We start from the raw sequence: 16,702 nt of genomic DNA, 5'->3' as shown, positions 1-16,702 counted from the left end.
GAAATACAAAGGAATGTATGAAAATACTATGACAATTATATGCCAACAAATTTGACAACCTTGGTGAAATGGACAAATTCCTAGAATCTTACATTCTTCCAAAACTCAACTAGAAAGACTAAGAAAACCTGAACAGACCAATAACAACTAAGGAAATAGAAGCAGTAACCAATGAACTCCCAGGGAACAAAGGCCTTGGTCCAGAAGGATTCACAGGGAAGTTTTACCAAACATTCAAAGAAGAACTAACAGTCACTGTCCTCAAACTATTCCAAAACTTTTGAGAGGAAGGCAGACTCCCAGCTCTTTTTATGAAGCTAGCATAATCTTAATCCCACAACCAGACAAATACACTACAAACAAAGAAAATTACAAGCCGATATGCTTGATGAATATAGAGGCGAAAATACTCAATAAAATTTTAGCAAATCAGATCCACCAATATATTAAAAAAATCATATTTCATGACCAAGTAGGATTTATCCCAGGGATGCAAGGCTGGTAAAATATTCTCAAATAAAAAAATGTGATACACCATATAAACAACATGAAAGATAAATATCATATAATCATATCAATAGATGCTGAAAAAAGTATTTGACAAATTCCAGCACTGACTTTTGATAAACACTCTCAGTAAAGTGGGAATAGAAAAATCATACCTCAATATAATAAAAGCCATATATGAAAAACTTACAGCCAACATCATACTCAATGGGCAAAACCTAAAAGCATTGCCTAAGAACAGGAACAAGACAGGGATATACACTTTCCCCAGTCTTATTCAACATACTACTGGATGTCTAGCCAAAGTTATCAGGCAAGAAGAAAAAATAAAATGCATCAAATTTGGAAAAAAACAAGTGAAATTGTCATTATTTTCAGATAACATGATATTGTACATAAAAAATCCTAAAGATTCCACCAAAATACTACTAGATTTAATATATGAATTCATAAAATTGGCAGGATACAAAATCAACATTCAGAAATTGTTGGCATTTTCATATACCAATAATGAACCCACAGAAAGAGAAACTAAGCAAACAATCCCATTTACCAATGCAACAAAAAAATTAATATACCTACTAATAAACTTAATTTATTACTTAATTTATTACAGTAAAAGACTGATTCTCAGAAAACTATAGGATATTGAAAAAAAAAAGAGGAAAATATTAACAAATGGAAGCACATACCTTGTTCATGAATTGAAAGAATTAACATCATTAAAATGTCCATACTACCCAAAGCAATCAATAAATTCAATGCAATCCCCATTAAAATACCAATGCTATATTTCACAGACCTGAATGAAACAAATACTCCAAAAGTTCATATGGAACCAAAAAGACCCAATAACCATAGAAATCTTGATAAAGAAGGACAAAGTTGGAGGAATCACAATATTGGATATCAGGTTATACAACAAAGCAATTACAATCACAACAGCCTGGTACTGGCACAAGACCAGGCATGCAGATCAGTGAAACAGAACAGAGAACACAGAAATTGACCCAAGACAATATGCTCAATTCATATTTGTCGAAAGTGGCAAAAGCATACAATGGACAAAATACAGTCTCTTTAATAAATGGTATTGTGAAAATTGGACAGGGACATTCAAAAAAATTAAAGTACACCACCAACTTATACCATACACAAGAATAAACTCAAAATGGATAAAATATGTAAATGTCACTCGTGAAGCCATAAAATTTCTAGAAGAAAATGTAGGCAGAAAAATCACAGACATCATAAGTAGCAGAATTTTCACTGATACATTGCCTAGGGCAAGAGAAACAAACAAAAATATTAGTAAGTGGGACTATAGCAATCTAAAAGCTTTTTCACAGCAAAAGAAACCAGCATCAAAATGAAAAGGGAACCCCCTATATATATGGGAGAAGATATTTGCCAATGATTCATCTGATATGAAAATAGTTTCCAAAATATATAAAGTATTCATACAACTCAACAAAATACAAACAATCCAATTTAAAATATGGGCAGAGGACCTGAATTGACATTTCTCCAAGAGGACATACAAAGGAGAAGAGACATAAGAAAAAACACTCATGTCACTAATAATCAGAGAGATGCAAATTAAAATGACTATGAGGTATCACCTGTCAAAATGGCTGCCATTGACAAATTCTCAAACAACGAATACTGATGAGGATGTGGAGAAAAGGGGACTCTAGTACACTGCTGGTGAGAATGCAGACTGGTGCAGCCACAGCGAAAAACTATGGTGTTTCTTGAAAAAATTTAAAATGAAACTGCCATTTGACCCAATGATTCCACTTCTAGGAATATATCCTAAGAAACTTGAAACACCAATCAGAAAGAATTCATGCAGCCTTATGTTCATAGCAGCACTATTTACAATACCTAAAATCTGGAAAGAGCTCAAGTGTCCATCAGTAGATGAATGGATAAAAAAGCAGTGGTACATATATACAATGGAGTACTATGAAGCTGTAAAGAAGAAAGATCTCTTACCCTTTGAGATGACATGGAGGGACCTGGAGAGTATTATGCTAAGGAAAATAAGCCAACCAGAGAAAGAGAAATATCTCATAATCTCACTGATTTGTGGAATATAATGAACAAAATATGCTGATGAACAAAACAGGTCCAGAGATATGGAAGTAGAAAACAGACTGACAAACCTCAGAGGGAGACAGGGTGGGTGGGAGGGCAAGAATAGATAAACCAAAGAACTAATATGCATGTATGGATAACCAACCTATGGACACAGATAACAATATGGTGAATGTGGGGTGGGGGGAGCAGTGAGGAGGGTGTCCAAGTGGAAAAAAGAGAGACATTTGTAACAAAAAATTAATTAATTAATTAATTAATTAATTAATTAAAAAGAATGTTGGAAAGGACACATTACAATTCCAAGAAAAAAAATACAGTTAGAAATATTTATATTGTTTTAAATTAATCCTTTGAACATTTAAATTAAGTTGAGCAAAATAAATTTCATTTCCAAAAAAAACCCCACACCCCCTGGAAATTCAATGAACTCTAAGTAGGATAAATATAAAGAGATCCATATACACTCAGTCAAATCATATTCAATGTTAAAAGATAAAGAGGAAAACCTAAAAGAAGCAAAATAAAAATGATTCATCATGTACAAGGAAATCCAATAAGATTAATATTTAACATCTCATCACACACCATGAAAGTCAAAGGCAGTGGAGCATATATTCAAAATGCTGAAAGTAAAAAACTGCCTAACAAGAATATTTATTCACAAAAAAAGCTAAACTAAACATAAACCAAAGCAGGTAATTTGTCAAGTAGCATACTTACATTTCAATGAATACCAAAGAAAGTTCTCTAGGCTGAAAGTAAATGATATCACACAGCACTATGAGTCCATACACAGAAACAAAAAAGAATACTAATAAAATAATCATGTGGGCAATTTAAAGTAATCCTTTGTACATTTAAATTGAGTAAAATAAATTTCATTTCCAAAAAAAAAACCCCACACACCCTGGAAATTCAATGAACTCTAAGTAGGATAAATATAAAGAGATCCATATACACTCAGTCAAATCATATTCAAAAAAATAACAGTATAATTGCATACTTATCTTGACTAATTTAAAAAGTCATTGAAATAAAAATAGCTATATAAGAGCACTGTTAGGCCCTACACATATAGAAATGTCCTCTTTGTCAATAATAGCACAAGATAGGTAGATAGGAGCAAAAAGCTCCATTGGAATGGGATAGTCCCAGAGACGTGGAAGTGGGCTACAGACTCACTATCCCCAGAAAAGGGGTGGCGGGGGAGATAAACCACAGAACTTATATGCATGTATGCACGAACAAGGGACATGGACAGCAAAGCTGGGGGGGGGGGGAATCAGTGAGAGGAAAAAGGAGAAACATCTGTAACAAAAATAAATAAAAAGCTCCATTGGAATAATGAAAGGACATCAGATCCAATTCAATTCTATAACCCAATGTCATAGGAAGGAATTAAGAGAAGATAGCATAAATAAAATTAATGTAAAATTTCTATAAATATAAGCTTGCTCTCCATTCTTCTATCAGCTTCCTTGATATACTTAATATTATATAACATATAGAGTAATAATTATAACAGCATATAGCTGGGTTTGTAATATACATAGATGTTATACACACACACACACACACACACACACACACAAGGAGCTATATAGGAGTAACGTTTCCATATTTCACTGGAACTAAGTCAGTATACAACTGAAGTAACTTCTGATAAATTAAGCTATATATTACAAGCCCAAGAGAAACAAGTAAGTAAATAACTAAAAAATAAAAAGAGAGAGAGAGAGATACTTTAAACATGCAAATAGGTTAAAAATAAAAGGATAAAAAATATGTACAATGGAAACAACCACCATAAAAGAGAAAGGGACAGCAATACTAATATAAAAAATAGATATTAAAACAAAAAAATGTTACTTGAAGTAAAAACAGACATTTCATAACGATAAAATGGACAATCTATCAGGAAGATATTAGAACAATAAGCATATATGAACATAACAATAGAGCTCAAATTACATGAAGCAAAAAATAATTGAAAGGAAAGACAAGCAATTCAACATAATGTCTGCAGACTTCAACACCCAACTTTCAATAAAGGTATTATGATTAGTTAGAAGATCAACAAGAAAATGCAAAAGTTAACAATGGAATACACAAACAAGACGTAACAGATATATATGAGATACTCCAAAGGATACACACTCTTCTAAAGAATACATGGAACATTCAGCAGAATAGATTCTATATAAGGCCATAACATAAGTCTAAATAAATTCAAAGGAGCTGAAATTATACAAACTATGCTAACCCTTACATTAATGATCAAATTAAAAAGTACCAAGAAAATTCAATGGGAAAAGAGTAGTCTTTCCAACAAATGATGTTGAGACAATTGGATATATCAACAAGCAAAATAATAAGGTAGGACTCTTCACCTCACACCATGCTCAAATGTGTACACAAATGAACTCAAAATGGATTGTACACCTAAATGTAAGTCAAATTATAAAAGTTTTAGATGAAAATATTTATATCCTTAGATTTGTCAGTGGTTTCTTAGTATGAACCCAAAGCACAAGAGACAAATATAAACCAGATAAGTTGCAAATTTAGGTCTCATTTTTAACTGCTGAGTACTCAAACAACATAGAATTTTATTCCAAGTTCCCTTTCGACTATTAAAAATTGTTTTCATTAGAATAAATATGTGGCCCTGGCCAGTTTGGCTCAGCGGTTAGAGCGTTGGCCCATGGACCAAATAGACCCGAGTTTGATTCCAGCCAAGGGCACATACCTTGTTACCTCGGTTGTAGTTTGTCCCCAGCGCCAGCTGGGGTTGTGCAGGTGGCAACCAGTCGATGTGTCTCTCTCACATCAATGTTTCTCTCTCTCTCTCTCTCTCTCTCTCTCTGCCTCTCTCTCCTCCACTCTGTCTGAAGATATATATAAAAATATCCTCAGGTGAAGATTATAAAAATAATAATAATAGAATAAATATGTGAAAATCATAACATTTAGTATTGGCATCTATTTTAAGTATTCTAAAATAATCATAATTCATTTTATATTTCCACTTAAGAAATCATTTAAGCTATGAGAATATTTTAATCATTTTTCCTAATTAAAAGGGTAATTGATGATTTTTTAAAAACAATACTTATTTTTACAAAATTGAGAGTATATTAAAATATTATTTTGTATGATGTTCTTTTCCATCTTTATAAATGAACACTTTCATGTCATTCCTCAAAAACATGATAAAGGCAATATATTTTTCAATAAACTTCAAATTATTTACTCTATATTTTAGTTTAAAAATAGGCAAAGGACTTGAATGGAAATGTTTTCAAAAAATATACAAATGGTCAATAAATAAATAGAAAAATGCTTGACATCACTAATCATCACAGAAATGCAATTGAAAACCACAATGAGATATCACCTCATATTTGCTGGGATGTCTATTATCACAAAGATGAGACAAGTGCTAGTGAGGATGTGGAGAAAAGGAAACTCTTGCTCTCTTGGTGGAAATGAAATTGAAACAGCCACTATGGAAAATGGTATGGAAGTTCCTCATTGTGGTTCTAAATTTTACTTCTCTGAGATCACCCTTTCTTGGTTTTCATTTTTTACGTACGAAAAACACATTATATCTTTGGTTTGAGAGGTGAAGGCTTAGAAAAAGTTAAAGATCACACTATGTATCCCTATTCTGAAATATTTCAAAAATATAAAAAAAAATATGAAATATATATGTTGAGTTCGATGAATAATCTCTGTTTGAGAGAGAGACAGACAGATACAGAAAAACACTTTATAAAAACAAACAAACAAATTAAACAAAATAACCTTCATATGTTGCCAGGTCAAAAATAATTTTAAAAATCACTGAATAGTAAAAGTTAAAACCTTCCATTAAATGCCTCTTATTCATTGAAAATGAATTTATTACTAGTATCATAAAGTAATTACAAACAGCATTTAAAAGGATAAAGAGTTATTTGGTATGTTTAAGGTATTTTGTAATATTTGTCAGATTTTCAGCTTTTGTTAATCCATTTAATGGAAAAATCTAATGCTGTTTTATGCCTATTATTTCTCACTACTAAAAACGCCCAGAGCATTTATATATAACTCTTTGCAACAAATGACACTTTCTACATTGAACTTGACTGTGCATCATCCTTGAATGTTTAATAGCTTCATCTTTGTGCTTTCGATTACCTGTCTTATACAGTATATCCCCCACAAATGTATACAGAGTATCTGTAGATTATATTGCATTGTGAAAATAAAATGTATTTTAATAAACCCTGGCTTTATAATTGTTCAAAGTTGTATAAATATTTTTGGAACACCCCCAAATACTATATGGCAGGCCTTCAATTACTATTTGCTGAATGAATAAAAGAATGAATGAATGAATGAATGAATGGGACTTCTGGTCAAGATGGCGGCATAGGTAAACATGGTATTCACCTCCTTCCACAACCACATCAAAATTACAACTAAACTACAGAACAACCATCATTCAGAACTGCCTGAAATTAAGATGGATGGGAGTCCTACAATTATAAAATTAAAGAAGAAGCCACATCAAAACTGGTAGGAGTAATGGAGGCGCAGACCAGTTGGTCCCATACCCATGTGTGGCAGATAAAAATCAGGAGAAACACCTCAGCTGTGAAGGTCCTCCCTGAGGAATGAGGGGTCCCTGGCCCACACCAGGCACCCAACTCAGGGTTCCAGTGCCAGGAAGAGAAGTCCCCATAACTTCTGCCAGTAAAAACCAGCTGGAACTGAGGCTGAGGGAAGCTGTGGCTGCTGGAGCCTCAGGCAGTTCCTCTTAAAGGGCCCACACATGGAATTACTGGGACTCCCACCCTCCAGGCTACAGCATTAGGAGAGCCAGCTTGAAAGGCACCAGAGACATACAGGGAGAAACTGAGTCTTTGGCACTGGAGCGAGAGCTAGAGACACAGCTTTCTCATGGACAGTTTTGCTGTCAGAGTTCATTGATCCTTTGGTGAGCCCTTCACCATGTTGGAAACGGCCGCCATATCTGGGACTCCAGCAACCTGGCTTACACTGTTTGCCCTACCTGGCTAATTCCCTGAGGCCCTGACCCACCCAACTTTTGGGCCCACCTAAGCTGTTTCCAAAGGCTTTACCATAGGAAAGCCTGTCTTGGATCCTGCTTCAAATTTTCCTAAAATCTCTCAAACAAGCAGCATCTGGTCTCATCAAGCCCATACCTACCTCTCCTTATGTGGCACCAGGCCTGGCACTAGAAGCAGCCAGCCTTAGTTCACAACTTGGCTTTGCCTGGGCACCTCCAGCCCCAGCACAAGCAGCAGCCATCAGCAGCATACTTTGTAGCTTATGCTGTGTGGCCCCACGTAGAACACAGGCAGTGACTGACCTTGCCTCAGAGCCAGCACACACAGTGGATAGCTTCAGACCACATTGAAGCACCACCACCCAACCACCTCCACAAGTGACAAACTCAGAGTAGACTCAGTGGGTACAGAACTCTGCTGAAGTATGTCTTTCTCTGTGTGGTGAGTCCCTACACAACTGATCCTCCAAGGCAGTCAGAAGCAAGTAGTCAGTGGGCACAACCAGTCCTTGCAGCTGATCAGCCTGAGTAAATCCCTCCCATTGACATGCCAACAGCAATCAAGACACAATTACAACAGAAGGGTATACAGTTCACACGAGCGGTGCACCTCGAGGGCCTAGCTGTGGTGATCAGGGAGGTTGTACCACTAGATCCTACAGGACATCTACAACAATAGGCCACCCTAGGAAGCCTAGGAGAGATAGCAACTCTACCTAATATATAGAAACAAACACAGGGAAGCAGCCAAAATGAGGACACAAAGAAACATGTCCTAAATGAAAGAAAACAAAACTCCAGGAAGAGAACTAAACAAAATGAAGATAAGCAATCAATCACATGCAGAGTTCACAACATTGATTATAAGGATGTTCAAGGAACTTAGTGAGAACTTAGAAGAACTTAGAAAGACCTTCAAAAAACTTAAGGAGAACTCCAAGGAACTTAGTGAGAACATCAAGAACATAAAAAAATAACCAGTCAGACATGAAGGATGGACTAACTGAAGTAAAGAATAATTTACAGAGAATCAATAGTAGACTAGGTAAAGCCAAGAAGCAAACCATCAATTTGGAATATAAGGAAGCAAAAATACCCAATCAGAAGAGCAAAAAGAAAAAAGAATCCAAAAAAATGAGGATAGTGTAAAGAGACCTTGGGACAACTTCGAGGGTACCAACAATTGCATCATGGGGGTGCCAGAAGAGGAAGATAGAGTGTAAAAAATTGAAAACCTATTCGAAAACATAATGACAGAAAACTTCCCTAACTTGGTGAAGTAAACAGACATACAAGCCCAGGAAACAGAGAGTCCCAAACAAGATGAACCCAAAGAGGTCCACACCAAGACACATCATCATCAAAATGCCAAAGGTTAAACACAAAGAATCTTAAAAGCAGTAAGAGAAAAGCAGCTTGTTACCTACAAAGGAGCTCCCATAGGACTATCAGCTGATTTCTCAATAGAAACTTTGGAGTCCAGAAAGGAGTGGCAAGAGACATTCAAGGTGATGAAAAGCAATGACCTACAACAAAGATTACTCTATCCTACACTATCATTTATCATTGATCGACATATCAAGAGTTTCACAGATAAGAAAAGCTAAAGGAGTTCATCACCACCAAGCCATTATTATCATTTCTTCATTATTATATGAAATGTTGAAGGAACTTCTTGAAGGAGAAGAACAAAAATATGAACAGTAAAATGGCAATTAATACATATCTATCAACAATTGAATCTACAAACAAAATGAGCAAGCAGAACAGAAACAGACTGATAGATACAGAGAACTTTTTGTTGCTTGCCAGATGGGAGGGGGTTGGGGGTTGGGTAGAAAAGATGAAGGAATTAAGAAGTATAAATTGGTTGTTAGGCTGAGGAACCTCAAAGGGAAGCGGGGAGGGAGGACAGGAAGAGATAAATCAAAGAACTTCTATGCATATGTGCATAACCAATGGACACAGACACTAGTGTGGGGAAGGCAGGAGTGGGGCAGGATTGGGAAGGAGGTGGTCAATGAGGAAAAAAGGGGAGGGGACATCTGTAATATATTCAACAATAAAAATAAGTTAAAAAAAATAAAGAATGAATGAAAAAAATGAATACGTGATTATGGTCTTCTCTGTCCTGAACCATGCCTTTTATATTTGTATGAAAAAATTAAAAGGAAAGGAGGTTTTTTTTCTGTAGCATAAATTCTACAAACATATTTCCATCAATGTCATTCAAAAACTGTCCAAGGCATTCCAGTTGGATCTCTAAATGTCTAAATATATACATGATAGTTCAAATAAATTGATATGTCCAAACTTCTTAGATACATGAATAAATGTACATAAAATACCAGTCATTTTTATTTGACATTTCAATGTGTTTCCTCTTACAAAGTAATATGCAAGAAACTTTTCTTTTGTTTGATTTTTGCTAATCCTCACCTGAGGATATTTTTTTTTTCCATTGATTTTCAAAGAGAGGGAAGGGGAGGGGGAGAGAGAGAGAAACATCACTGTCAGAGAGACACATCAATTGGTTGCCTCATGCATGTGTCCCTACCAGGGCTGGGGACGAAACCTGCAAGCCAGATATGTGTCCTTGACCAGGAATTGAAACCGTGAACCTTCAGTGTACAGGGCCCATTGCGCTAATCACTGTGCACACCTGCCATGACAACAAGGTGTTTTGCATTTAGATTATTCTCTACTCAACAAAGTAAAATTAAATATTATTGCCTTATACTTTGTGTTCTAACATACAATTGAAACATAAAATTTCAAGTTTTATTTCATTTAATCACTGAAATCTAACATATATCATTTCTTCAAAAATGGAAAAATATACAGCCCAGCCTGTATGGCTCATTGGCTGACTGTCAACCCAAGGACCAAGAGGTCACCAGTTCAATTCCCAGTCAGGGCACATGCCCAGGTTGCAGGCTTGATCCCATTGGGAAGTTGAGCAGGAGGCAGTATCTCTCCCATCAATATTTCTATCTCTCTCTCCCTCTCCATTCCTCTCTTTCTAAAAAAAATTAATAAAACATATTTTTTAAAAAGAAAATATTATACCCAAGTATCATAAAATGAACACACATAATAATTTTAATTTGTTCATCACCTAAAATGTATCATGTGTATTCAGAAATAAATATAAAATTCATTGTTTATCTCCTTTATCTACCATGAATTACTTTCAGACATACTGTTTTACCTCAACTCTTCATCAACTGCTTTCCAGTTGCAGGGAGAGCACTGTATGTATTAATTTCTCAGCAGTATTAGAGACAATAATATAATTTTGTTTATAACCCTCCCAAGGGTTTTAATAAATTTTAATAAATATCAACTAATTTCAATGAAATGGTAATCTTTAAAATACATCTGTGTGTGTGTGTGTGTGTGTGTGTGTGTGTGTGTGTGTGTTAGAAAAAGCTTGTAAAACAGGTCTATACTTTGGGGTGCTTATAGCACTTATATTGAAGGCTTTTTTCCAACATGCTCAGAGATTTTACCAAAATGTGCTAAAACAAAATTACTTAGGGAATTTGAGCTAACTTAGAGATTAATAACACCTCCAACTTCACAGGCTCCCACAAATTATTATGAGAAAACAATGGATAATTTTAAATTATCAAATATTTCAATGCTTCTCTGTTTGTTTCTATGATATAGTTATCCCATACAAAAGATTTGCTAAAGAAGTTGTAATGGCCTTCTGGGACAGAAAGAATATGGTTTCTGTAGAAAATGTTAAATTAATTTTGATGGTGATGCAAAGTTAAAGAAGGGTTGTTAAGGGATGGCTTGCTGCCACAGGGTGGGGTTTTGTTTTGGTATCCTTTTAGAGCCTGCAGGTGTTTGGCACCAGTTAAAATCAGGGCCAGCTGTGATATTTCAGTTCTGACATTTCCCTCCCGATAGTTCTCAGAAGTGATGCTTCAGGGTGCTCTTACACCTGATGTACTCAACGTGTGTGGTACAAATGTGAAGACTCTGGTAAATAACGTCAGTTTGGTGACACCCTTTGCCCAACCAGAGGTCACAGCATCAAGGAGAAAGAAAAATATTAATCAGAGGTTTAGTCATATATATATATATATATATGTATATTTATATATATATTTATTTTGCATTATAGAAGTATAATATAGATTATCTGCATATTGTATGCAGATAATCTATATTATTTTAACAGTTGTTTATCCAAGTGCTTTCTTAAAATATTTTCTTTTAATCAGGCCAAGATTGTTGTCATCTTGGTAGACAACAATAATTTACTTGATGGTGGAAACTATTTTTAACCTAAATGATTTTATTATTGTCTAGTATTTGTAGAAAACTTGATATATATACATATATATTTAACTGAGAAGCAAAAAGGGTAAAACACTAGAACTGCTAAAACATACAGTCTTAAGCAAGATAACATGTTCTCTTTTGATTCTAGTGGTTGATAATGATGCTTTTAAACCCTATCAGTGGTGAGATCCATACCTTTTTTGCAGGAATTTGTATAGTTTCTATTAAAAGCTGCATTTTCTTTTAAGTTTATTTGGATTGGAAAACCTCAAACCACAATGTATTTCATGCACATGTTCCCAAGAGTATGTTAAATGGGACCATGCTGAGGTCATCTAATAAGTTTTTAAAGCTTTTTAAAAATTATTTTAATGTACTGCACAATCTTGGCCTGATTAAAAGAAAATTATTGAAGAAAGCACTTGGAAAAACAATTGTTAAAATTCATATGCAGATAATCTATATTATACTTCTATAATGCAAACAGTTTTCCACAATTTACCACTGGGGGACAAAAACAACAAAACTACCATTAATAAAATGGTTTTGGATCAAAATTTCTCAGAGTTATCAGTAAATACAGTCCAACCCCCTCGCCTCATAGTATTCCTGATTGACTTAACAGTGGATGCCTGTAGCATCATTTTAATTGTGCAAAGGTCTGTGGCATATAATCAGAGATAAAAAGTAGAGAAACTTGCATCTATCAAAGAAAGAAAAATCATCTGCTGTTTTGGTAAAGTCAAAAAAATCAAATTGTCTACAAATACTAGACAATAATAAAATTATTTAGGTTAGAAATAGTTTTCACCATCAAGTAAATTTTTGTTGTCTACCAAGATGAAAATGTAAACCACAAATGAAATGTAAATGGTCCTTAATAAATATGGCCACAGAAATGCTCTCCTACTTTGTGATGCTTCTAAACTTTTTTGTTGTTAAACTACCCCCTTTCACTTAATCAGTCTCACTTTCTGCGCTATGTTCCAGACCTTGTACTTCACCCAAGTCAGTTTTCCGCTGAACTAGCAGCTGTGCTGGCACAGAGCACATGAAGAACTGGGCCACAGGCACAAGCAGTGCGGTCCCACATCTGAGCAGAAGTGGCTGGCTCCATGTACCCAGGGCCAAGAAACTCCACAGCTCATCAGGGGAAAAACAAGGGAGGACACCTTAAACAGAAATTACACTTTTACAGAAAATGAAAAATGAAAGGATTTTCAATAATCAGAAATAGTGAGTGGTTGAAAACTTCTTGGCACAGTTTGCTGACGCATTTTTTTAAAGGTTATCTGTTAGAGCTCAATTTTAAGCTAATGCTTTCCATTGCCACAGGTGTACTAAATTTGCCTCTATCCATAAAACAAAAGTAAGTAAAAGAATGTTTTTTAACAAAAAATTTACCATAAAGGGCACCATGAAAACAGGAACTACTACTGCTCTTTGAGCATTTACCACCTGGCAGTCCTTACTATGTGTGCTTAATAAACATTATCTAATTTAACATTTACAACAATATAAAGAAAAGGTCTTATTCCACCACTTTACAATTGAGGAAGCTGAAACCTAGAAAGTTTATAAAACTGCTCATCAATTTTAACTCCATGGTCTTACCCATTATGTTATGCTTATCCCTGAGCTTTTCAACCAAAAGCTTTTCAGCCAGGCCTACAGATAGAGCTTGTCAGCCCCACTCAGATCTATGCAGTAGCTACTTGATCACTTGGAAAATCTATACTTTTCAGAGAATCAACTCATTCATTTGCAGATTCATGCATCAACATATATTAATAATGTACCTGCTAGTTAAGTCAATTTTGAATTTATTTTTCAGAAAGTAAGAGAATTGCCAAAATCATACAAAATATCTAGCACCTGGTACCTTAAGGACAATAAAAATTTCTTGAATAAACTTCCAAAATAGTCACTTTTTGATATCCTATTTAAATTTGTGTAAAATAATTTATTTTACACAAATTATGAAAAACATCCCTGATTTTTTCACAGTTTACATTCCTTCAAAATTCAGAACTATATGGACTTCTTTCTAAAAGAGCAAAACATTTCCAAGCACAGAGAAAGGATAGTGCCCTTGTCTCCTGTGCAAAAAAAAAAAAAAAAATCCTACTTACAATGGCCATGGTTCTTTGATTATTTTAAAAATGTAATAATACTACATTGCTCTCTAATCTTACTAAAAATCCAGATAAATTTTATTCATACATTTTAGTATTTAAATTTCATAGGAGAATAATATATATAAAAAAGGCCAACTCTACTCTTGCAACTAGAGTAAAATTATCAATAACTATTACTGTATGATTAAGAATTTTTGAGGTTAGCCCAGCCAATGTGGCTCAGTGGTTGAGCGTCGACCCATACACCAAGAGGTCGCTGGTTTGATTCCTGGTCAGGACACATGCCTAGATTGTGGGCCAAATCCCCAGTAGGGAGCATGCAGGAGGCAGCCAGTCAATGTTCTTTCTCATTAATGTTTCTATCTCTCTCTCCATCTCCCTTCCTCTCTCTCTAAAATCAATAAAGACAAAAAAATTAGTAAAAAATAATTTTTGAGGTTCAGATTATAGCAATTGGAATCTAATTTTTGATGTATAAGAAGATAGTTTTCAGAGACTTTTTGGGTAGAAGGAAAAGTTGGCATCCTGGCTTAGATAAGATCAATCATCTCTATTTAGAAAATTAGCTAAGTACTAAAAATATATCATAGACCAATAATACAAATTTCTTGCAGGTCTAAAAGAGTTTATATACAAAGGATAAAGTAATTAACTTACCTACAAGGGAAAATTGAAATGAAAATTCTAATTACCCTATAGTAAATTTGAACCAGCAAATAAAGTGAACGATTTTAAGGTGATGGGTGGGGCCTTGGATCCTTGTTCATTAAAGCCTAAAAAGGAGGTAATGTTAGAATATATCTAATAATTTTTTACAATAATATTCTTTACTTTAATGACTTTATCCCTGGTGAAATACAGGTGGAGTAACAAAATTGCTGATGGAAAAACTCTCAGGAAATATCTCTACAGAAATGTGCCTTCAATTGTGTTAAATGTGAAGTCCTACACAGCTTTGTACCACTTTTAAGCAGAAACAACAAAAATCTCCCATTTCCCCATAACAGCTTAAAGCCAACAATTGGCCTCATTTAAAGTTATTAGAAAACCAGCAATCTGGTCTGCTACATTCACACTGCTACCTTACCACAAGGAATTAATTCACTGATGTGGTGGGGACCCTTTCACATATACTCAGTGAATATCAAGTGGGCTCTCTCATTTCATATACTTATTAATCATTGTTTTATTGTAGACAAAGCCTTGCCATACTCACAATCTTGACCAAAAGATAGCATAAAGCAGAATTTCTGAATTCATTCATTTTTTTTCCCCAATAAATATTCTAAACATTTAATTAAATACATTCAATTGTCTTTTAAACAGATATTCATGTAAGATAAGGGTAGCAAAGCAAAGGGTTAGGTCAATTTCAACAAAGTTCTCCTCCTTTAAAAAAGTATATTCCATTTTCAACAATTCATTTCAAAGAAAAATCTGTCACTATATAAAAGAATTTTTAAAACCCTATAATTTTGAAATGTTGAAAACTGATAAGACATGCAAATAATCATAGTGAAACCTTTGCAGAGAAATGGAGTGTCTCTACCTTTTAGGATTAATATGTGAATCTTAGAGGTGATAAATTGCTTGCCAGGATATTGATTAAAGTAAGAAAATAAAAACTTACTATTTTGACATCATCTAAATATAACCATTTAAATAATATTATAGAAGAAATATTTTTTCAGTTGACTGTTTTTTACTGGACCCCACTAAGGAATCTGTATCAAGGTAGAACACTCATCTCTATTCAAGTACAATTTATTCTTCATGAATAATGCATATTAATCAAAGTATATAAAAGCCTCTCATTTGCAGAATTATGCCTTACTTCGTACATTTTAAGAGAGACATAGTGTGAGAAGTGTACTATAACTGTGAAAGTTATTATATCTTTTTATAGAGAATGATCTCTGAGTGTTTGACCCCAACCTCTCAGTGGTCTACATTTTTATTCTTCAGGAAAAAATGTCCAAACCTTGGAAATTTTATGTATTGGCTGCTGAAGAAATATGTTAGATCTCATAAACATAAAAGTATAATTGTAGGCAGCCAGTTCTAAATTCTAATTCTTTTTATTTCCTACCCACAATTTAACATAACATTAAAATTCCAAGTTATATGATTAAAGTGCAAGACCAATGGTGAATTTACATCTATATGAATCAATCTGGATAGAAAAAAGAGGCAAATGTTTGGTTTAATTGTGGTGTAATAAAAATAAAAACAAAACAAAAAACAAACCTGGGGTTCTGCAAATACATTCTTCATATTGTTGATTGGGCCATATGGGACCCTACTGCCTTCAAAAAGGTGTAACCAAGTGTTGGTTATTTCTTCTTCAAACCTAGAAAGAGACCGAAAAAGGATGCATTTTTATATACTAAAGAAGGTATGGTTCAGACTGACAAACTTCAGAGAAGCGGGGTGGGTGAGAGGGATGAGATAAACCAAAGAACTTATAATGCATGTATACATAACCAACAGACATAGACAATGCTTGCGGGGTGGGAGTGGGGGTGGGGGATAGGGAAGAGGATGTCTGGAGGGAGGGGGAGGAGAAACATCTGCAACA

General features: G+C 34.4%; 1 protein-coding gene across 2 annotated transcripts in view; it reads right to left on the bottom strand.

Moving 5' to 3' along the window:
- SUGCT (succinyl-CoA:glutarate-CoA transferase) overlaps positions 1-16,702 on the bottom strand; it is a 1,135,530-nt gene that overhangs the window by 599,465 nt on the left and 519,363 nt on the right. Inside the window, exons 12-13 of one of the 2 annotated variants that reach the window (XM_036246587.1) lie at positions 16,372-16,474; positions 12,666-13,158 (exon numbers count right to left, since the gene is read on the bottom strand). In XM_036246587.1, coding sequence (XP_036102480.1) covers positions 13,012-13,158; positions 16,372-16,474 — 250 coding nt within the window. In that variant the 3' untranslated portion in view covers positions 12,666-13,011. Of the gene's footprint in view, positions 1-12,665; positions 13,159-16,371; positions 16,475-16,702 lie in introns of those variants that run through there. The other variant, XM_036246586.1, reaches the window with a different exon arrangement.

This window comes from Molossus molossus, unplaced genomic scaffold, assembly GCF_014108415.1.
Source record: "Molossus molossus isolate mMolMol1 unplaced genomic scaffold, mMolMol1.p scaffold_m16_p_7, whole genome shotgun sequence".
NCBI classification, from domain to species: Eukaryota; Metazoa; Chordata; class Mammalia; order Chiroptera; family Molossidae; genus Molossus; species Molossus molossus.
The sequence above is the reverse complement of the archived record's forward strand: the minus strand, read 5'-3'. Positions and strand labels throughout refer to the sequence as shown.